General features: G+C 50.0%; 1 protein-coding gene across 2 annotated transcripts in view; it reads right to left on the bottom strand.

Moving 5' to 3' along the window:
- The window catches only part of LOC120928786 (beta-arrestin-1), a 243210-nt gene that overhangs the window by 129098 nt on the left and 91241 nt on the right, over positions 1–22871 (bottom strand). The window contains exon 1 of one of the 2 annotated variants that reach the window (XM_040339785.1): positions 4319–4729. The exons of the other annotated variant lie outside the window; for it this stretch is intronic. Coding sequence (XP_040195719.1) covers positions 4319–4335 — 17 coding nt within the window. The 5' untranslated portion in view covers positions 4336–4729. Of the gene's footprint in view, positions 1–4318; positions 4730–22871 lie in introns of those variants that run through there. 2 annotated transcript variants of the gene reach the window in all.

The raw sequence follows: 22871 nt of genomic DNA, 5'->3' as shown, positions 1-22871 counted from the left end.
CGACAGAGTTCAATGAAACATGCGCCATAACAGGCACCTCTAGATACCCCGTGGTGGTCCTCATCCAACAATCAAGAGGAGCGGCTCCAAGCTGACAAACCCAGGCAGGCCCTTTGTATCAACCACATTGGAGGAAGAGAACAGAGGCTGCATATAGTGTGAAACCGTCAGGCATATTTTTTTTTAAAAACACAGAAGGTACTCACATAATAGGAGCAAATTGTACATGCATAAACACAGATGACTCGCCGGCAAGCCTCCTCAGTGGGCATATGACATCACATGTTCAAGCCCCTCCCAATGCATTTCGCATAAGAGCGCATTGTCAGGGGAACAAGAGCGTGAACCAGACGCCATGTTCAAAATATATAAACTCAACAGGACTCCTCGCACCCCCAATACACAGAGCTCCCCCCACCCCTAGCACCCCCCCAGTACGCAGAGCTCCCAACATCTCTTAGCACCCCCCCCCCCCCCCCAGTACACAGAGCTCCCAACATCTCCTAGCACCCCCAGTACACAGAGCTCCCAACACCTCCTAGCACCCCCCCCCAGTACACAGAGCTCCCCCCACCTCCTACCACTCCCAGTACACAGAGCTTCCCCCACCCCTAGCACCCCAGCAGTACACAGAGCTCCCCACACCTTCTAGCACTCCCAGTACACAGAGCTCCCCACACCTCCTAGCACCCCAATACACAGAGCTCCTAACATCTCCTAGCACCCAAAATACACAGAGCTCCCCCCACCTCATAGCACCCCCCACAGTACACAGAGATCCCCACATCTCCTAGCACCCCCCAATTCACTGTGCACCCCCACCTTCTAGCACCCCTCAATACACAGTTCTCCCCCTCCTAGCACCCCACAATACACTGAGCTCCCCTACCTCCTAGACCCAAAATACAGAATTTCCCCCACCTCTTAGCCCCCAATACACAATATATCCCCCACCACCTAACCCTTAATACACAGTGCTCCTCACACCTTCTTACACCCCCAATTTACAGGACTCCCCCACCTCCTAGCACCCCACAATGCATAGAGCTTCACCCATCTCCTAGCCCCCAATACAAAATCTCCCCCCACCTCCTAGCCACCCAATACATAGAGCTCCCCCCACCTCCTAGCACTCCCCAATACACAGTGCCCTAGTCCCCCACCTCCTAGCCCCCAATACACAGTGCTCCCCCACCTCCTAGTACCCCACAATACATAGGGCTACTCCCACCTCCTTGCCCCCAATACACAATCTCCCCCACCTCCTAGCCCCCCAATACACAGAGCTCCCCCCCATCTCATAGCACTCCCCAATGCACAGAGCTTCCCCCACCTCCTAGCACCCCCTAATACACAGTGCTTCCCCCCCATCTCTTATCACTTACCAATATACAGTGCTCCCCCTACCTCCTAGCACCCCACAAAACACAGTGCTCCCCTCACTTCCTATCACCCCCTTTTACACGGTGCTCCCCCACCTCCTAGCACCCCCAATACACAGTGCTCCCCCACCTCCTAGCACCCCCAATACACAGAGCTCCCACCACCACCTAGCACCCCACAATGCATAGAGCTTCACCCATCTCCTAGCCCCCAATACACAATCTCCCCCACCTCCTAGCCCTCCAATACATATTGCTCCCCCACCTCCTAGCCCCCCAATACATAGAGCTTCCCCACCTCCTAGCCCCACAATACATAGAGCTCCCCCACCTCCTAGCACTCCCCAATACACAGAGCCCCCCCCACCTCCTAGCCCCCAATACAGAGTGTTCCCCTCACTTCCTCGCACCCCCAATACACAGCGCTCCCCTTACTTCCTAGCGCCACCCAATACACAATGCTCCCCCCCTCCTAGCCCCCCAGTACACAGAGCTCACGCCTCCTCCCACGGTCGCCCAGTATACAGACCTCCTGTGGCCGCCCAGTAAATAACTACTGCATAGTTATTCATGCCAATAGCATCCTGGCAGCTGCTCCTCTGAGGAGGCGCTGTCACTTGATGCTCTATATGTCATAGGTAAACACTTCTGTGTTTACAGGTTATAGCGGCTGGCGGGCAGCAGAGGGTTAGCGAGTCAGGTGGTGGTACAGAGTATCACTATGCTCTGAATGAATAAAATCCCTGCTGACAGGAGTGGCACTGCAGTCACTCTTGTCTGTCAGTGAGGGGCAGAGAAAGGTGAACTTCCAGCGCGCCCCCTCAGTGCCCAGGGCAGGTGTCCCTTCTACCCCTGCCTCCTCCCGGCCCTGTCTAGAGACGCCTGTTATGACACATGCTTGACTGAACACTGACACGTGGTTTGAGGGACTATTCTTCCTTGAGGGGTCGCTACTATTCCACTGACATTATTAGTTTGAAGGACTATTGTTCCCTGAGGGTCATTATTCCACTGACATCAATGGTTTCAGGGGTTATTCTCCCCTGGAGCCCACTGACATCAATGGTTTCAGGGGTTATTCTCGCCTGGAGCCCACTGACATCAATGGTTTCAGGGGTTATTCTCCCCTGGAGCCCACTGACACCAATGGTTTCAGGGGTTATTCTCCCCTGGAGCCCACTGACACCAATGGTTTCAGGGGTTATTCCCCCCTGGAGCCCACTGACATCAATGGTTTCAGGGGTTCTTCTCCCCTGGAGCCCACTTACACCAATGGTTTCAGGGGTTATTCTCCCCTGGAGCCCACTGACACCAATGGTTTCAGGGGTTATTCCCCCCTGGAGCCCACTGACATCAATGGTTTCAGGGGTTCTTCTCCCCTGGAGCCCACTTACACCAACGTCTAATAGGGGGACACTCTGGTCAACTATTGGGGGACACTGTACCTTCTAATGGGGGGGGGGGCACTCTTCTCTCTTATTGGGGAACATTTTACTCTCTAATGGGTGCATACATCCATCTCATTGGGGAGGACACCCTACCCTTTAATGAGGGAACACTTGTCTCTCTTATTGGGCAGACACTCTACCATTTTATTGGGGGACACTGCTCTGTTACTGCAGGACACTCTACCCTTGTACAGCGGAGGACACTTTCTTCTTATTAGGGGGGCATTTTACCCTCTAATGGGGGGCATTTTACCCTCTAATGGAGAACCTTGTACCTTCTAAGTGGGGGGGGGGGGCACTACCCTCTAATGGGAGGGGCACTCTACCCTCTTACTGGGACGGACACTACCCTCGAATGGGAGGGACACTCTGCCGACTTTTTGGAGGACGCTCTACCCTCTTAATGGGGGGGACACTCTAACTTTTAATGGGAGCACACTCTACCCTCTTATTGGGGAACACTTTACTCTCTAATGGGTGCACACTTCCATCCCATTGGGGAGGACACCCTACCCTTTAATGGGGGGAACACTTTTCTCTTATATTGGGAGAGGACTCTCTACCCTCTAATGGGCAGACACTCTACCATTTTATTGGGGGACACTGCTCTGTTACGGCAGGACACTCTACCCTCGTACAGCGGAGGACACTTATTAGGGGGGCATTTTACCCTCTAATGGGGAACACTGTACCATCTAAATGGGACGGGGGCTACCCTCTAATGGGAGGGACACTCTACCCTCTTACTAGGGGACACACTACCCTCGAATGGGAGGGACACTGCTGACTTTTTGGACATGTTACCCTCTAATGGGGAACACTGTACCTTCTAAGTGGGGGGGGGCACTACCCTCTAATGGGAGGGACACTCTACCCTCTTACTGGGGGGACACACTACCCTTGAATGGGAGGTACACTCTGCCAACTTTTTGGAGGACATTCTACCCTCTTACTGGGGGACACACTACCCTCTTACTGGGGGACACACTACCCTCAAATGGGAGGGACACTGCTGACTTTTTGGACATTTTACCCTCTAATGGGGAACACTGTACCTTCTAAGTGGGGGGGGGGGGGCACTACCCTCTAATGGGAGGGACACTCTACCCTCTTACTGGGGGACACACTACCCTCAAATGGGAGGGACACTCTGCCGACTTTTTGGAGGACATTCTACCCTCTTACCGCGGGACACACTACCCTATTACTGGGGGACACACTACCCTCTTACTGGGGGACACACTACCCTCTTACTGGGGGACACACTACCCTCTTAATGGGGGAGACCCTCTACCTTTTAATGGAAGCACATTCTACCCTCTTATTGGGGAGACATGCTACCCTCTAATGGGGGGCACACTCTGCCCCCTCATTGGCGCACACACTCTACCTTCTAGTGGGGGACACAATACCCTGGACACAGAACATTATTATAGGACATGGGATATATTGCAGGCAACATGCAGCAATGGGTGGAGATGTACTTACAGAAATATGTTGTCCATCTGTACCTAGAATATCTTGCAGTGTCACAGTGCCTGGGATTTAAGCTCTGTCTCTCCGTGTAGTCGTTGTCAATCCACCCATAATCCATTTAGCAATCTGCACTGACATTTTCAATGTCGTCTACCTTCTACGGCAAGTAATTTTCACTGTTTTTATTATAATGCTTATATATATATAATTTTTTTCCTTTGTGGTTTAATCTTTCCCAATGCTTTATGTTTCCTCCGGTATCATGCAGCCTCCCCGAGCCGGCTGCTGCATTGAAAATTCAACATGTTTTTTTTTTTTTTTTCTTGAAGTGTCATGCCCTGATCGCAGTCCTGATTGGCTCTCTCATCTTCGCCATTGCTGTGTTCTGTGAGCACAGGACCTGCATCGCTAATTTCTGCAGTCTGGGGAACGCAGAGAGCGAGGGAGGGAGAGAGAGAGAGAAAGAGAGATACAGCGAGATACAGAGAAAAAGAGAGAGAGAGAGAGAGGGGACAGAGAAAGAGAGAGGGGGCAGAGAGAGAAAGGGGGGACAGAGAGAGAGAGAGGGTGACAGAGACAGAGAGGGGGGACAGAGAGAGCGAGGGGGAGAAAAAGAGAGGGAGAGAGAGAGGAAAAGAGAACGAGAGAGAGAGAGAAAGAATGAGAGGGATGACAGCGAGAGACAGAGAACACGAGAGAGAGAGAAAGGGAAAGGAGGAGAAAGAGGGGGGACAGAGAGAAAGAGAGAGGTGGGGGGATAGAGGGGGGAGAGAAAGGGAGAGAGAAAGAGAGAGGGGGACAGAGAGAGAGAGGAGGGGGGGCAGAGAGAGAGAGGGGAGAAAAAGAGAGGGAGAGAGAGAGGAAGGGAGAACGAGAGAGAGAGAGAAAGATAGAGAGAGACAGAGAATAAGAGAGAGAGGGGGGCAGAGAGAGGGGGGGCAGAGAGAAAGAGAGGGGGACAGAGAGAGAGAGGGGGGGGGAAGAGAGGAAGAGAGAAAGAGAGAGAAAGAATGAGAGGGATGACAGCGAGAGACAGAGAACACGAGAGACAGAGAAAGGGAAAGGAGGTGGGGGATAGAGGGGGGAGAGAAAAGGAAGGGGGGAAGAAAGAGGGGGACAGAGAGAGAGAGGGGGGACAGAGAGAGAGAGGGTGACAGAGACAGAGAGGGGGAAGACAGAGAGAGAGAGGGGAGAGAGAGAGAGAAAGGGAGAACGAGAAAGAGAGAGAGAAAGAATGAGAGGGATGACAGCGAGAGACAGAGAACAAGAGAGAGAGAGATAAAAGGGAAAGGAGGAGAAAGAGGGGGGACAGATAGAAAGAGAGAGGTGGGGGAAGAGAGGGGGGAGAGAAAGGGAGAGAGAAAGAGAGGGAGGATGAGCAAGAGGAGAGAGAAAGAGAGAGGGGGACAGAGAGAGAGGGAGAATGCAAGAGAAAGAGAGAACGAAAGAGAGAGAACGAGAGAAGGAGGAGAGAATGAGGATGAGGGGGGAGAGGTTTGGGGAAGAGAGGGAGAGGTTTGGGGGAGAGAGGGAGAGATCTGGGGGGTGAGAGAGAGAATAAGAGAGTAGGAAGGGAGAGGTGAGAGAAGGAGTAGGAGAGGGGGGGGAGAGAGAAAGGGGGAGGGAGAGGGGGAGAGAGAATGAAAGAGAGAGGAAGAGAGAATGAGAGAGAAAGAGGGGAAGAGAATAAGACAGAATAGGAGAGGAGAAAAGCAGATGGATACAAAAAGAGTGAAAAAGAGAGAGAGAGAGCAGGAGAGGAGAGAATTATAGTGGGGGGGGGGATATATATAAATCCTCTCCATTAAATCGCCTCGTTATAGTCGTCCCCCCCCCCCCCCAAAAAAAAAGAAAGAAATTGCCCCAGGAGCTATTGTTACATCATCTTCCCCTTCCAGTTCTACTCATAGAAAAGCAATTACTTTGGCAATGTTAAAATGTATCTGCTCCTGCCAATAAAGCTTATTTGAATTTGAGAGGGAAAGAGAGCAAGAGAGAGGAGGGAGGAGAGAGAAGAGAGAGGAAGGGAAAGAGAAAAGGGGAGAGAAAGAGAAGAGAGGGAGAGAGGAGAGGGAGAGTGAGAGAGAGAAGAGAGGGAGAGAGAGTGAGAAGAGAGGGAAAGTGAAAGAGAGGAGAGAGAGGGAGAGTGAAAGTGAGAAGAGAGGGAGAGAGTGAGAAGAGAGGGAGAGAGAGTGAGAAGAGAGGGAGAGTGAGAGAGAGAGAGAGAAGAGAGGGAGAGAAGAGAGGGAGAGTGAGAGAGAGAGAAGAGAGGGAGAGTGAGCGAGAGAGAGAGAAGAGAAGGAGAGTGAGAGAGAAGAGAGGGAGAGTGAGAGAGAGAAGAGAGGGAGAGGGAGTGAGAGAGAGAGAAGAGAGGGAGAGTGAGCGAGAGAGAGAGAAGAGAGGGAGAGTGAGCGAGAGAGAGAAGAGAGGGAGAGTGAGCGAGAGAGAGAAGAGAGGGAGAGTGAGAGAGAGAAGAGAGGGAGAGTGAGCGAGAGAGAGAAGAGAGGGAGAGTGAGCGAGAGAGAAGAGAGAGAGAAGAGAGGGAGAGGGAGTGAGAGAGAGAGAAGAGAGGGAGAGTGAGCGAGAGAGAGAGAAGAGAGGGAGAGTGAGCGAGAGAGAGAAGAGAGGGAGAGTGAGAGAGAGAGAGAAGAGAGGGAGAGTGAGAGAGAAGAGAGGGAGAGTGAGAGAGAGAGAAGAGAGGGAGAGTGAGCGAGAGAGAGAAGAGAAGGAGAGTGAGCGAGAGAGGGAGAGTGAGAGAGAGAAGAGAGGGAGAGGGAGTGAGAGAGAGAGAAGAGAGGGAGAGTGAGCGAGAGAGAGAAGAGAGGGAGAGTGAGCGAGAGAGAGAAGAGAGGGAGAGTGAGCGAGAGAGAGAAGAGAGGGAGAGTGAGAGAGAGAAGAGAGGGAGAGTGAGAGAGAGAGAAGAGAGAGAGAAGAGAGGGAGAGTGAGCGAGAGAGAAGAGAGAGAGAAGAGAGGGAGAGTGAGAGAGAGGGAGAGTGAGAGAGAGAGAGAGAAGAGAGGGATAGTGAGCGAGAGAGAGAAGAGAGAGTGAGAGAGAGAGAGAGAAGAGAGGGAGAGTGAGCGAGAGAGAGAAGAGAGGGAGAGTGAGCGAGAGAGAAGAGAGGGAGAGTGAGAGAGAGAAGAGAGGGGGAGAGAGTGAGAAGAGAGGGAGAGAAAATGAGAGATAGAGAGGGAAAGAGAGAAGGTGAGAGCAGAAGGACAGAGAGGAGAGAAAGTAAAGGAGTGGAAAACTGAGAAGAATAGAGAGAAAGGTGGGAAGGAAGGGAGAGAGAAAAAACAAAATGGAGAAGGAAACTGAAAGAGAGAATGGGGGGGGGGGAGAAGGAGAGAGGGAGAAACTCAGAGGGGAGACAGAGGCAGGGAGGGAGTGGAGAAGAGGAAAAGAGAGAGAAGGGGAGGGGGTGGAGGAGAGAGTGGAGATAAAGAGAAGGAAGGGGAAACAGAGAGATATGAGAAGAAGAACATTTTCCCCTAAAAATATCCTAGGACTTATTCCTAGTATAGGGAGAGACAGGAAGGTAGCGAAGGAAGGAGACAGAAAAAAAAGAGATGGGGGGAGAGGGAGAAAGGGAGAGAGGGGTAGTTAAAAGAGATGGGGGAGAGAGGGAGAAAGGGAGAGAGGGAGAAAGGGAGAGAGGGGTAGGAAAAAGAGATGGGGAAGAGAGGGAGAAAGGGAGAGAGGGGTAGGAAAAAGAGATGGGGGAGAGAGGGAGAAAGGGAGAGAAGAAAAAAGAGATGGGGAAGAGAGGGAGAGAGGGAGAGAGGGGTAGGAAAAAGAGATGGGGAAGAGAGGGAGAAAGGGAGAGAGGGGTAGGAAAAAGAGATGGGGAAGAGAGGGAGAAAGGGAGAGAGGGGTAGGAAAAAGAGATGGGGGAGAGAGGGAGAAAGGGAGAGAGGGGTAGGAAAAAGAGATGGGGGAGAGAGGGAGAGAGGGGTAGGAAAAGGAGATGGGGGAGAGAGGGAGAAAGGGAGAGAGGGGTAGGAAAAAGAGATGGGGGAGAGAGGGAGAAAGGGAGAGAAGAAAAAAGAGAGGGGGGAAGAAGAGAAAGGGTGAGGCCCCGTACACACGACTGAGGAACTCGACGTGCCAAACACATCGAGTTCCTCGTCGAGTTCAGTGTGGAAGCCGCCCAGGAACTCCGAGGCGGGCCGACTTTTCCCATTGACTAACGAGAAAATAGAGAACATGTTCTCTTTTCGGCCCGACGAATTCCTCGTCGGCTTCCTCGCTGAAAAGTGTACACACAACCGAGTTTCTCGCCAGAATCCAGCTCCGACCGAGTTTCTGGCTGAATTCTGCCGAGAAACTCGGTCGTGTGTACGGGGCCTGAGAGAAAGAGAGTGGAGGAGAGGAGAGAAACTAGAGAAAAAGAGAGAAGAGAGTGGAGAAAATCATTTACCCCCAATAATGTCCTAGAACCATTTTTTTCCCACATCCAGGCAATATTAACTCCTAAAATAAATTTGGTTCTGCCAATAAAAGAGAGAAGGGGGGGGTAGAGGAAAAGAAGAGAGAGAGAGAGAGAGGGGGGACAGAAATTATAGAGAAGAGAGAGCGAGGAAAAGAGAGAGAGGGGGTAAAAGAAAGAGAAGCGATAGAGGGGAGTGGGGATACAAGAAAGAGAAGAGAGCAGGAGGGGGAGAGTGGGATCAAAGAAAGAGAAGAGAGAGAGAAGAAAAAGGGGGGGATAAAAACAATAGAAGAGAGAGAGAGAGGGGGGAGAGGGGGGATAAAAGAAAGAGAGAAACGAGAGAGAGGGGGAGAGGGGGGATAAAAGAAAGAGAAGAGAGAGAGAGGAAAAGAGAGAGGGGGTAAAAGAAAGAGAAGAGATAGAGGGAGAGGGGGATAAAAACAATAGAAGAGAGAGAGGGGGGAGAGGGGGGGTAAAAGAAAGAGAGAAACGCGAGAGAGAGGGGGGATAAAAGAAAGAGAAGAGAGAGAGGAAAAGAGAGAGGGGGTAAAAGAAAGAGAAGAGAGAGAGGAAAAGAGAGAGGGTGAGAGGGGGGATAAAAGAAAGAGAGAAACGAGAGAGAGGGGGAGAGGGGGATAAAAGAAAGAGAGAAACGAGAGAGAGGGGGAGAGGGGGGATAAAAGAAAGAGAGAAACGAGAGGGAGAGGGGGGATAAAAGAAAGAGAGAAACGAGAGAGAGGGGGAGAGGGGGGATAAAAGAAAGAGAAGAGAGAGAGGAAAAGAGAGAGGGGGTAAAAGAAAGAGAAGAGATAGAGGGAGAGGGGGGATAAAAACAATAGAAGAGAGAGAGGGGGGAGAGGGGGGATAAAAGAAAGAGAGAAACGAGAGGGAGAGGGGGGATAAAAGAAAGAGAAGAGAGAGAGGAAAAGAGAGAGGGGGTAAAAGAAAGAGAAGAGATAGAGGGAGAGGGGGGATAAAAGAAAGAGGAGAGAGAGAATGGAGTGGCGCAGGCGCGCAGCAGGCGGTCAATAACGGCCCGGGCAGGATAGCCTATAATGAGGGGCTGTGGCTTTTTAGATTTCCATCCCTAATGGGGAACCAAATCCTGACAGCTTATCGATTTCCTTTTACAGATCTCACATAAAGGAAATGTTTCTTTTTTCTTAAATGCTATTCCCTGAAGTGTAATGATTATTTCCACCCCCCCCCCGGAGCCTCTGCTGCTGGGATTGCTGCCGGTTGCATTTTCAGTGTGATGCTGCTAACATGTTAATATTAGGGGGGGGGGGGGTATTTTTTTTTCTTTTAGATAATGTTTAGCATTGTTTCTTTTATGTTTAGTATTTTCCGTTTAATTTCAGATTGCAGCCCGCCTCCATCCAGAATGTTGATCTCATAATGGGGTAGAACTGGAAAATGTTAAAACCTCTGTTGGGCTTTTATTTCTGGCTGTGTCCCCACTGGGGAGATTTCTCAACACTTCCTGTGCAGCTGTCTAATAGACAGGAAATACTGACAATTCTCAGCAATAAAGACTATGGCCCGGATTCACAGACACTGGCGCACATTTATGCCATCGTAGCGTATCTCCTTGGCGCAGAGCAGAGAGGCAAGCATGGAATTCACAAAGCACTTCCTCCCAAATCTGCGCTGGGTTTCCAAGGCGTAAGTCGGACGTAAGAGGAAGTGGGCGTGAGCCATGCTAATGAGGCGTGACCCCATGCAAATGATGGGCCAAGCGACAGACAGATATGCATCGCCAACTGCGCATGCGCCGTCCCGTGGACGCATCCCAGTGCGCATGCTCACAAATACGTCGGAACAACTGCCTAAGATACGCCCGATCACTGCCTACGGCGTGAACGTAACCTACGCCCAGCCATATTCACGTACAACGTAAACTACGTAAAATACTTGTGTTCCCTGGTGCAGCCCTCTGCATGGATGCTGCTGAGTTACACCTCCTTTATGGGGCATAACTTTACGCCGTACGTACAACTTACGCGCACCAGTCGTAGCCTGCGTCGGGCGCAAGTACGTTCGTGAATAGCCGTATCTCCCTCATTTGCATATGTGAATATAAAATCAATGGGAGCGCCAAATACGTCCAGCGTAAATATGCGCCCACTCTACGCCGGCGTAGGCAAGTTACGTTGGTCGGATGAAGCCTATTTTCAGGCGTATCTTAGTTTCTGAGTCCGGCGCATAGATACGACAGCGCATATTTGCACTTACACGGTGTATCTGGAGATACGTCGGCGCAAGTGCTTTGTGAATCCGGGCCATAGAGAGCAATCCAAATCCAACATACTTTTACTGAGCATTGTGGGGGAAGGGTTAAAACCTCTGGTAGGTTTTTATTGCTGTCTGTTTGCCTAAAGCTGCCCATAGATGGATTGGAATTCAGCTGGTTCAGCAGGGACTGGTCAAGTTTTGATCCATGTATGTGACATAAGTCTCTGCACCAAAGGAACTTACACTCTAATGCCTACCCCCCACAGTCCCAAACTATCATTATTATACATTTATATAGCTCTGACATATACTGCAGTGCTGTACAGTGAACACTGAGCCAGTCACATCAATCTCTGTGCCAGAGGAGCTTACGCTTATGCATCTCTGGACGGGTGGGTGGTCGGTGGGTATTGGAGGAATCTGGACGGGTGGGTGGTCGGTGTGGATCATAGAGGAATCTGGATGGGTGGGTGGTCAGTGTGGATGATGGAGGAATCTGGAAGGGCGGGTGGTCGGTGTGAATGATGGAGGAATCTGGACGGGCGGGTGGTCGGTGTGGATGATGGAGGAATCTGGACGGGCGGGTGGTCGGTGTGGATGATGGAGGAATCTGGATGGGCGGGTGGTCGGTGTGGATGATAGAGGAATCTGGACAGGTGGGTGGTCGGTTTGGATGATGGAGGAATCTGGACGGGCGGGTGGTCAGTGTGGATGATGGAGGAATCTGGACGGGTGGGTGGTCGGTGTCAATGAGGTTGAGTGTGTGTGGGAATGTGGTCCAGCATTTGCCCTCCTCTGCCTTTATTGGTAGAGATAGGATTACCATCTTCTACCCTGGTCAACCTAAGCTGTGACATAAATGTGGAGCCAAGGGACATTTCTCCTCTCCTCCAGAACAGAAGTGCTGTTAGTGTCAGGAGCTGGGGCATCTGACCAGGGACTGTAACATCATTAAATGTAACCTTTATTTAGACTTTTTTTTATTGCTGTGTTTATATGAAAACATTTTTATAGGACTTTCATGTTTTCTTCAGGCTTGCTCTCCCTAATTTGTACAGAGATTTATTAAATCTATTTATTATCTATCTATTACTTTTTTTATTTTTTTATCTATCTATCTTTTTCTTTTTTAGCTACCTATCTATTTATTGAATCTATTTATTTATAATATATCTATTTTTTTATCTATCTATCTATCTATCTATCTATCTATCTATCTATCTATCTATCTTTTTTTATCTATCTACCTATCTATCTATTTATTGAATATATTTATGTATTATCTATCTATAAAAAAAATATTTATCTATCTATCTTTTCTTTTTTATCAATCTATCTATCTATCTATCTATCTATCTATCTATCTATCTATCTATCTATCTATCTATCTATCTATCTATCTATCTATCTATCTATCTAATCTATTTATTTATTTATTATCTATCTATTATTTTTTAAATGTATATATCTATCTTTCTATCTTTTTTTTATCTACCTATCTATTTATTGAATCTATTTTTTTATTATCTATCTATTAATTTTTTATTTATTTATTTATTTATCTATCTATCTATTTATCTATCTATTTATTGAATATATTCATTTATTATCTATCTATTAATTTTTTTTATTTTTTTATTTATCTATCTTTTTTATTTTTTTTATCTACCTATTTATTTAATCTATTTATTTATTTATTATCTATCTATCTATCTTTTTTTATTTTTTTATCTACCTATCTATCTATTTATTGAATATATTTATTTATTATCTATCTATATAAAAAAAATTATTTATCTATCTTTTTTTCTTTTTTTTTTTATCTATCTATCGAATCTATTTATTTATTATCTATCTATTATTTTTTTAATTAATTTATCTATCTATCTTTTTTTATTTATTTTTTATCTACCTATCTATTTATTTATTGAATATATTTATTTATTATTTATCTATACATTTTTTTTATCTATCTATCTTTTTTTATTCTTTTTTTATTTATCTATCTATCTATCTATCTATCTATCTATCTATCTATCTATCTATCTATCTATCTATCTATCTATTTATTGAATATATTCATTTATTACTATCTATATTATTTATTTATCTATCTTTTTTCTTTTTTATTTCTACCCATCTATTTATTTTATCTATTTATTTATTTATTATCTATCTTTTTTTTATCTAGCTATCTATCTATTTATTGAATATATTTATTTATTATCTATCTATAAAAAAACATATTTATTTATCTATCTATCTACCTATCTTTTTTTTAATCTATCTATCTATTTATTGAATATATTTATTTATGTATTTATTATCTATCTATTATTTTTGTAATTTATTTATCTATCTTTTTTTTTTATTTTTATTTTTATCTACCTATCTATTTATTTATTGAACATATTTATTTATTATCTATCTATACATTTTTTTTTTATTTATGTATCTATCTATCTTTTTTTTTATCTACCTATCTATCTATTTATTGAATATATTTATTTATTATCTATCTATTATTTTTTTAATTATTTATCTATCTGTTTTTTTTTAATCTACCTATCTATCTATTTATTGAATATATTTATTTATTATCTATTATTTTTATTTATTTATCTATCTATCTATTTATTGAATATATCTATTTATTATCTATCTATTATTTTTTTTATTTATCTATCTATCTTTATTTTAATTTTTTTTTTTATCTACCTATCTATCTATTTATTGAACACGAGAGGGGCTCAATTCAATCACTCGATTTCCCCTTTTAATAGCTGCTAAGGTTCCAGCCACTCAGGGTGTGCGTTGTGTTGGGCGAGTCGGCTGACCCTCCGCCTGGCATTGTGAGGAGAAGGACCCGTCGCGACACAAAGCATTACCAGAGCAGAGCGGGAAGTATTAGCGCACAGGGATAAGAGTATTTACATGAAGGCTTTAAATCCTGTTAGTCCAGGTGCAAGAGGATTGTGGGAATATAATTACTGCGAGGGAAATCACCGTCTCCGTATCCAACAAGGAAAACGGAATATTGTGCAACAAAACAAAAGAAATGCTGTCATCAGTTAAAAAAAAATATATATATTACTATAGACAAAATGAATACTCTTCATGCCATCATTTGTCCCAATGTTACTTTGTATCTCTCTATCTCCCATCTGATCAATGTTTATAAACAATGTTACATTGTATCTCTCCATCTCCCGTCTGATCGATGTTTATAAACAATGTTACTTTGTATCTCTATCTCCCACATCTGATCAATGTTTATAAACAATGTTACTTTGTATCTCTCTTAAAATAAACAAAAATGACACATGTTATAGTAATTGTGCCCCACACAGTGAAGGAGGATTTCGATCCTCATAGGCACACCACCCCCCCCCCCCCCATATCAATGTTCTTAGATCTCCATAGGTGCCACCAATAGCCCGGGGGCCGGTGTGTGGGGCAGTGTGGGGGCTGGTGTGGGGCTGGTGTGTGGGGCTGGTGTGTGGGGCTGGTGTGGGGGCCGGTGTGGGGGCCAGTGTGGGGCCGGTGTGGGGCTGGTGTGTGGGGCTGGTGTGTGGGGCTGGTGTGGGGGCCGGTGTGGGGGACAGTGTGGAGATGATGTGAGGGCTGGTGTGGGGGCCGGTGTGGGGATGATGTGGGACTGGTGTGAGAGCCGGTGTGGGGGCTGGTGTGGGGCTGGTGTGGGGGTGGTGTGGGCCCCGTTGTGGGGATAATGTGGGGCTGGTGTGGGGGCAGGTGTGGAGCCGGTGTGGGGCTGGTGTGGGGCTGGTGTGAGGGCCAGTGTGGGGCTGATGTGGGGCTGATGTGGGGCTGGTGTGGGAGCCGGTGTGAGGGCCGGTGTGGTGCTGGTGTGGGGGCTGGTGTGGGGGCTGGTGTGGGGTTGGTGTGGGGCTGATGTGGGGGCCAGTGTGGGGCTGGTGTTGGGGCTGGTGAGAGGGCCGGTATGGGGGCCGGTATGGGGGTTGGTGTGGGGCAAGTGTGGGGGCCAGTGTGGAGCCGGTGTGGGGCTGGTGTGGGGGCCAGTGTGGGGCTGGTGTGGGGCTGGTGTGGGGCTGGTGTGTGGCTGGTGTGGGGGGCGGTGTGGAGCCGGTGTGGAGCCGGTGTGGGGCTGGTGTGGGGGCCAGTGTGGGGCTGGTGTGGGGGCTGGTGTGGGGGCCAGTGTGGGGCTGGTGTGGGGCTGATCTGGGGCTGGTGTGTGGCTGGTGTGGGAGCCGGTGTGGGGGCCGGTGTGGGGGCAGGTGTGGGGCTCGTGTGGGGGCTGGTGAGAGGGCCGGTATGGGGGGTGGTGTGGGGGCCGGTGTGCGGTTGTTGTAATGGCTGATGTTGGGGCGGTGTGAGGCCGGTGTGAGGCCGGTGTGGGGCCGGTGTGGGGGCCGGTGTGGGGCTGGTGTGGGGGCTGGTGTGGGGGCCGGTGTGGGGGCCAGTGTTGAGGCCGGTGTGGGGCTGGTGTGGGGGCCGGTGTGGGGCTGGTGTGAGGGCCGGTGTGGTGCTGGTGTGGGGGCTGGTGTGGGGTTGGTGTGGGGCTGATGTGGAGGCCAGTGTGAGGCTGGTGTGGGGGCCGGTGTGGGGGCCAGTGTGGGGGCCAGTGTGGGGCTGATCTGGGGCTGGTGTGGGGCCGGTGTGGGGGCCTGTGTGGGGCTGGTGTGGGGGCTGGTGAGAGGGCAGGTATATGGGTTGGTGTGGGGCCAGTGTGGGGGCCGGTGTGGGGTTGGTGTGGGGCTGGTGTTGGGGCCAGTGTGGGGGCCGGTGTGGGGCTGGTGTGGAGCCGGTGTGGGGCTGGTGTGGAGCCGGTGTGGGGCTGGTGAGGGGGCCAGTGTGAGGCTGGTGTGGGGGCCGGTGTGGGGCTGGTGAGGGGGCCAGTGTGGGGCTGGTGTGGGGGCCAGTGTGGGGCTGGTGTGGGGGCCGGTGTGGGGATGGTGTGGGGGCTGGTGTGGGGGCCGGTGTGGGGCTGGTGTGGGGCTGGTGTGGGGGCCAGTGTGGGGCTGGTGTGGGGGCCAGTGTGGGGCTGATGTGGGGGCCGGTGTGGGGCTGGTGTTGGGGCCAGTGTGGGGCTGGTGTTGGAGCCAGTGTGGGGGCCGGTGAGGGGCTGATCTGGGGCTGGTGTGGGGCCGGTGTGGGGGCCGGTGTGGGGCTGGTGTGAGGGCCGGTGTGGTGCTGGTGTGGGGGCTGGTGTGGGGTTGGTGTGGGGCTGATGTGGGGGCCGGTGTGGAGCTGGTGTTGGGTTGGTGTGGGGGCTGGTGTTGGGGCCGGTGTGGGGCTGGTGTGGGGGCTGGTTTGGGGGCTGGTGTGGGGGCTGGTGTGGAGCCCGGTGTGGGGGCCAAGCTTTCTCAATGCGCGTCGGCATTGCTGCCTGTAGGTGTATGTGGCAGGGTGACCACGCAGGTGGACAGCTGGGAGAAGAGGCAGAACGTTGTCACCTTTTAACAGGAAGTGCCTGAGCAAGGATCCTGATGGCGGGATCAGCATTCGCTAATGCAATGAAAGCTCCAGAACCTGAAAATCACTTCTCCAATGATACTTTGTACTATATAGGTTGTCAGCAGTGGCGGCTGATGCTCAATTTTGTTGGGGGGGGGCGGTCCCCACCTAGCAAACCACGCCCCCCCAGCCAACCACTCCCCACTCTCCACCCCCGAGTGGGAGTGAGCGTGGGGCGCAGTGCTCTGCGCCCCGAGTCCACCCTTTTTTTAAGCCAATTAAAGCCCCAGGCTCTAATCATGTGCTTCCGGCACCCTGCATGTAGATTAGGGGCCGGGCGCATGGATTAGGGGGCGGCGCCCCTACTTCCCATATGAGCGGACGCCACTGGTTGTCAGGACTTCTCTAATCCACCCATCAAAGTTTTTTTGTTTGCATAACTCCTCCCACTGCTTTCATCAGGTCTCTTGAGTAGAGTACTGAGGCTGGGTGCTGTGATGTTCTCCTCCCACCAGACATGATCTGCCCCCATTGCATAGAGGAACACAGAGACCCAGTGATGACATCACTGGATCTAAAATAAGGTATGTCATGAAAATGGAAAGGTTCTATTATAAAATAATTGGCATGTTGATGGGGGGAGGAGGGGGGGGTAATAATATAGACGGGGCCAACCGTCTAATGCATATTATAATAGGAAGATTACGGTCCGGACGCCGGGCAAGTCTCATCCTCTCCTCTCTTCACAGAGATTTCAACGTGTGAGAAGCAATCCTGGAATATCCGAGACGTGCCAGCGGGGCTGAGGAGGTGTTATGTGGGGTGATAATTAACGTTCGATCCCAGGGGAATATGTGGGGTGATAATTAACGTTCGATCCCCGGGGGAATACTGCATGGACCAGCAATCGATTATCTAATTATCCCTTTATTTTTATATTTTCATGTGTGGTCTCTCTCTCTCTCTCTCTCTCTGTGTATACTCTCCTTGGTTGGTGTGGTCTCTCTCTCTCTCTCCTCGGTTGGTGTGGTCTCTCTCTCCCCTCGGTTGGTGTGGTCTCTCTCTCTCTCCACGGTTGGTGTGGTCTCTCTCTCTCTCCTCAGTTGGTGTGGTCTCTCTCTCTCTCTCTCTCTGTGTATGCTCTCCTCGGTTGGTGTGGTCTCTCTCTCTCTCTCTGTATACTCTCCTTGGTTGGTGTGGTCTCTCTCTCTCTCTCTCTCTCTCTCTCTCTCTCTCTCTCTCTGTATGCTCTCCTCGGTTGGTGTGGTCTCTCTCTCTCGCTGTGTATACTCTCCTTGGTTGGTGTGGTCTCTCTCTCTCTCTCTGTATACTCTCCTTGGTTGGTGTGGTCTCTCTCTCTCTCTCTCTCTCTCTCTCTCTCTCTCTGTGTATGCTCTCCTCGGTTGGTGTGGTCTCTCTCTCTCTCTCTCTCTCTCTCTGTATGAGAGATCACACAACCAACCGAGGAGAGCATACACAGAGAGAGAGAGACCACACCAACCGAGGAGAGAGGGAGAGAGACCACACCAACCAAGGAGAGAGAGAGAGAGACCACACAAACCAAGGAGAGAATACAGAGAGAGAGAGAGACCACACCAACCGAGGAGAGAATACAGAGAAAGAGAGAGACCACACCAACCGAGGAGAGAGAGAGAGAGAGAGAGAGACCACACCAACCGAGGAGAGCATACACAGAGAGAGAGAGAGACCACACCAACCGAGGGGAGAGAGAGAGAGACCACACCAACCGAGGAGAGCATACAGAGAGAGAGAGAGAGAGAGACCACACCAACCGAGGAGAGCATACAGAGAGAGAGAGAGAGAGACCACACCAACCGAGGAGAGAGAGAGAGAGACCACACCAACCGAGGAGAGCATACACAGAGAGAGAGAGACCACACCAACCGAGGAGAGCATACAGAGAGAGAGACTGTGATACATTTGCCTATATGTCTCAGTTTACTGCTCCCTGCTAGCCAGGTTATTGATGTGCTAATGTCCCCTCACTATTTCTAAAGGTTAATTGATCTATTGTGTTGTGTGAAGGAGAGCTGTGTTTAAGTGGCTTGTGTTAATTATTCTGATTGCTTCATTGTGGTAATTATCTCTCTATATGCGGGGTCGAGCGGTCTGGTTGATGTATTCAGTACAGCTAGTGCTCAGCGTCATTGATGTCATTGTCTAAAGAAAATGTGTTTCAGCATCGGCCCCGTCGTGTCTACCTAGTCATCTGTATGGAAGCCCCAGTGTGAGGGGGCGGAGATTTGTCATTGTAACAGTTTTGGAAATGACATATAAGCTGTGTGTTATAACATTAAAGTCTGTGTTGTTCAAGCAGTAAGCTGGTCTCATGTGTGGCTTTCTGGGCGATTCCAGGGATATCCCTCCTCGTGGAATATTGGGGTGATTTTCGTTATGGGAAGAAGGGAACGTTGACGGGGATATCATACCGATACCGTCACAATTGGTTGGTAGCAGTGGGATTTTTCCCTTCTATTCCCCTTCACACCCGGATTCCAAGCAGACACTGGAAGAACTACTGGAAGTTCGTGGAAGGATTGCTAGCAACAAAACCAAGCGGGTCATCATAGCAGAATCAATGGAGCTAGACCAGGAGGACGGGATTGCAGCAACGCCAGCAGTACAAGAGATGGAGACACCAGTGATTCAGGAGGAGGAATCGCCAGCCAACAAGCTAATGAGAGAGAAGCTAGCGTGGTTCAGCCCGAACCCAACGCCAGATGTGGTACTGAAAGTGATGGACCTGTTAGCGAAGGAGGCTAAAGAAATAAGAGACGCGGAGCTACAGAAGGATAAACAAATAAGAGACGCAGAACTACAGGAGGATAAACAAATAAGAGACGCAGAACTACAGTTAAAACTGGCAGCAGTCCAACAAGCAGCCGCACATTCTCCAAACAGTGAGTACAGCACAGCAGACGCAAGGAAGATTCCGTTTAGCGCTTTTAAAGCTTTTGATGAAAAGGACTGTGAGATTGATAACTTCCTGGCGGATTTTGAGCGACAATGTAACCTGCACCGAATAGCTAGAGGAGACTGGGTTGCAATATTGTCAGGCAAACTGTCAGGCAAAGCTTCTGATGCTTTCCGGACCGTGCCAGATCAGGATATCCATAGCTACGCCAGGGTTAAAGAAGTGCTCCTGGCTCGTTATGCAGTAACCCCAGAGTCCCACCGACAGAAGTTCAGGGACTCACGCAAAACCACGAAAGACTCTTATGCGGAATGGGCATGCCAATTGTCCCGGTCGGCCTCTAACTGGGCTAACAGCAGCCAGGCCACCACCGCAGAGGACATTTTGCAACTAATGCTCCTGGAGCAATTTTACAATCACATCCAGACGGACGTCAAAGATTGGGTGAGAGATCGCAGGCCCATGACTCTACCAGAGGCCGCGAAGTTGGCGGATGAATATGCAGATACTCGCAAGACGAACCAGGTCACACCACAGGAACAACCTCCACCACAAACGGTGCCCTCACACCCACCAACCACTAGATACCAACCTCCTAACAGACCGGTGACATCTAGCCCTCGCTATCATCGCCAGGAGGGCAACGAACAACGCTGCTTCCGGTGCAAACAGCTGGGTCACTTCAAGCAGAATTGCCCCATGAATGACAACACCAGGTCAAATTGGTCTCAACCTGGGTACCCGCCCACCAGCAGCAGCCCATTGTGTAGACTCGGCTTGGGATCCAAAGGAGCTGGGTCAGGAAGAACCATTGGGCACCCCTTACGAAGCCCTCATGGTACAATCTGTTATTACGGACAACAGGGAACACCATTGTCAGCTGGTCATGGGCGACAGCCCTGAGCCGGAGGGGCCCTGGAGGGAGCTGGGCAGAAAGAGGCACCGCCGGCCACCCTTCAAGAAGAAGAGGTCCTGGAAGCCGTATAACAAGCTGACCTGGAGGAGAAGAAGCGACTGGAGGAGAGGGAGTCGCAGCGGGCGTCCCAGATGCGTGCCGAGATGTTCGCCAAGGGCCCACCGGTGGCCCCTTACACCACCACCCAGTTCCTGATGATGAAGGACCATGTGGAGAGCCTGCAGGACATGAGCAAGCAGGAGCTGATCCGTGAGTACATAGAGCTGGAGGAGTGCATAAGCCGCATGGAGGAGGAGAACAACCACCTGAGGTCACAGCAGCATGAACTGGAGATGGAGCTGGAGAAGCTCCAAGAGGAGAACCGGCGGCTGCGGAGGGAGCAGGGGGTGGCTGACCTTATGGGGCTCTGATTCCCCTCCCCCCCCCCCCGGACTCTGAGCACCAGTGCTACAGCATTTCAACAAATATAACTTTTTCTTTTTATGAATCTCCTGGGATTGTCACTTCAGAGCCATAACCTGCCCCCTCCCATAGCGGGACACCTAGACGGCGGCGCACAGACCCATTCGCTGTCTTCACACTGACTTCTGGTGACTTTGCAGATCGCACAAAGACTTGGGGACTGACCGGCGTGTGATCTGACGACCCGGTGACATACCGGAGTCTGAAGCAGTTGCCAAGGGAGGTCAGTCATGCCAAACGGAGTTAACCTCTGACTAATAGCTCTGAACCCGTCAACCCTACTGGACCAGGGAAGGTCCAACCGGGTTTGCCGGAGCAGGGAGCAAAAGGGGGGCCATTGTGATACATTTGCCTATATGTCTCAGTTTACTGCTCCCTGCTAGCCAGGTTATTGATGTGCTAATGTCCCCTCACTATTTCTAAAGGTTAATTGATCTATTGTGTTGTGTGAAGGAGAGCTGGGTTTAAGTGGCTTGTGTTAATTATTCTGATTGCTTCATTGTGGTAATTATCTCTCTATATGCGGGGTCGAGCGGTTCTGGTTTGATGTATTCAGTACAGCTAGTGCTCAGCGTCATTGATGTCATTGTCTAAAGAAAATGTGTTTCAGCATCGGCCCCGTCGTGTCTACCTAGTCATCTGTATGGAAGCCCCAGTGTGAGGGGGGGCGGAGATTTGTCATTGTAACAGTTTTGGAAATGACATATAAGCTGTGTGTTATAACATTAAAGTCTGTGTTGTTCAAGCAGTAAGCTGGTCTCATGTGTGGCTTTCTGGGCGATTCCAGGGATATCCCTCCTCGTGGAATATTGGGGTGATTTTCGTTATGGGAAGAAGGGAACGTTGACGGGGATATCATACCGATACCGTCACAGAGACCACACCAACTGAGGAGAGCATACACAGAGAGAGAGAGACCACACTAACTGAGGAGAGAGAGACCACACCAACCGAGGAGAGAGAGACCACACCAACCGAGGAGAGAGAGACCACACCAACCGAGGAGAGCATACAGAGAGAGAGAGAGACCACACCAACCGAGGAGAGCATACAGAGAGAGAGAGAGAGAGAGAGACCACACCAACCGAGGAGAGCATACAGAGAGAGAGAGAGACCACACCAACTGAGGAGAGAGAGACCACACCAACCGAGGAGAGCATACAGAGAGAGAGAGAGACCACACCAACCGAGGAGAGCATACACAGAGAGAGAGAGAGACCACACCAACCGAGGAGAGAGAGAGAGACCACACCAACCGAGGAGAGCATACACAGAGAGAGAGAGAGACCACACCAACTGAGGAGAGAGAGAGAGACCACACCAACCGAGGAGAGAGAGAGAGAGAGACCACACCAACCGAGGAGAGCATACAGAGAGACCACACCAACTGAGGAGAGAGAGAGAGAGAGAGACCACACCAACCGAGGAGAGAGAGAGACCACACCAACCGAGGAGAGAGAGAGAGACCACACCAACCGAGGAGAGAGAGAGACCACACCAACCGAGGAGAGAGAGAGACCACACCAACCGAGGAGAGAGAGAGAGAGACCACACCAACCGAGGAGAGAGAGAGACCACACCAACCGAGGAGAGAGAGAGAGAGACCACACCAACTGAGGAGAGAGAGAGAGACCACACCAACCGAGGAGAGAGAGAGAGAGACCACACCAACCGAGGAGAGAGAGAGAGAGAGAGAGAGAGAGACCACACCAACCGAGGAGAGAGAGAGAGAGAGGCCACACCAACCGAGGAGAGAGAGAGAGAGAGACCACACCAACCGAGGAGAGAGAGAGAGAGAGAGAGACCACACCAACCAAGGAGAGCATACAGAGAGAGAGAGAGAGAGACCACACCAACCGAGGAGAGAGAGAGAGAGAGACCACACCAACCGAGGAGAGCATACAGAGAGAGAGAGACCACACCAACCAAGGAGAGAGAGACCACACCAACCGAGGAGAGAGAGAGAGACCACACCAACTGAGGAGAGAGAGAGACCACACCAACCGAGGAGAGCATACAGAGAGAGAGAGACCACACCAACCGAGGAGAGAGAGAGAGAGAGACCACACCAACCGAGGAGAGCATACAGAGAGAGAGAGAGAGACCACACCAACCAAGGAGAGCATACAGAGAGAGAGAGAGAGACCACA

The sequence above is a fragment of the Rana temporaria genome, chromosome 2 (assembly GCF_905171775.1).
Source record: "Rana temporaria chromosome 2, aRanTem1.1, whole genome shotgun sequence".
In the NCBI taxonomy this organism is placed as follows: Eukaryota; Metazoa; Chordata; class Amphibia; order Anura; family Ranidae; genus Rana; species Rana temporaria.
The sequence above is the reverse complement of the archived record's forward strand: the minus strand, read 5'-3'. Positions and strand labels throughout refer to the sequence as shown.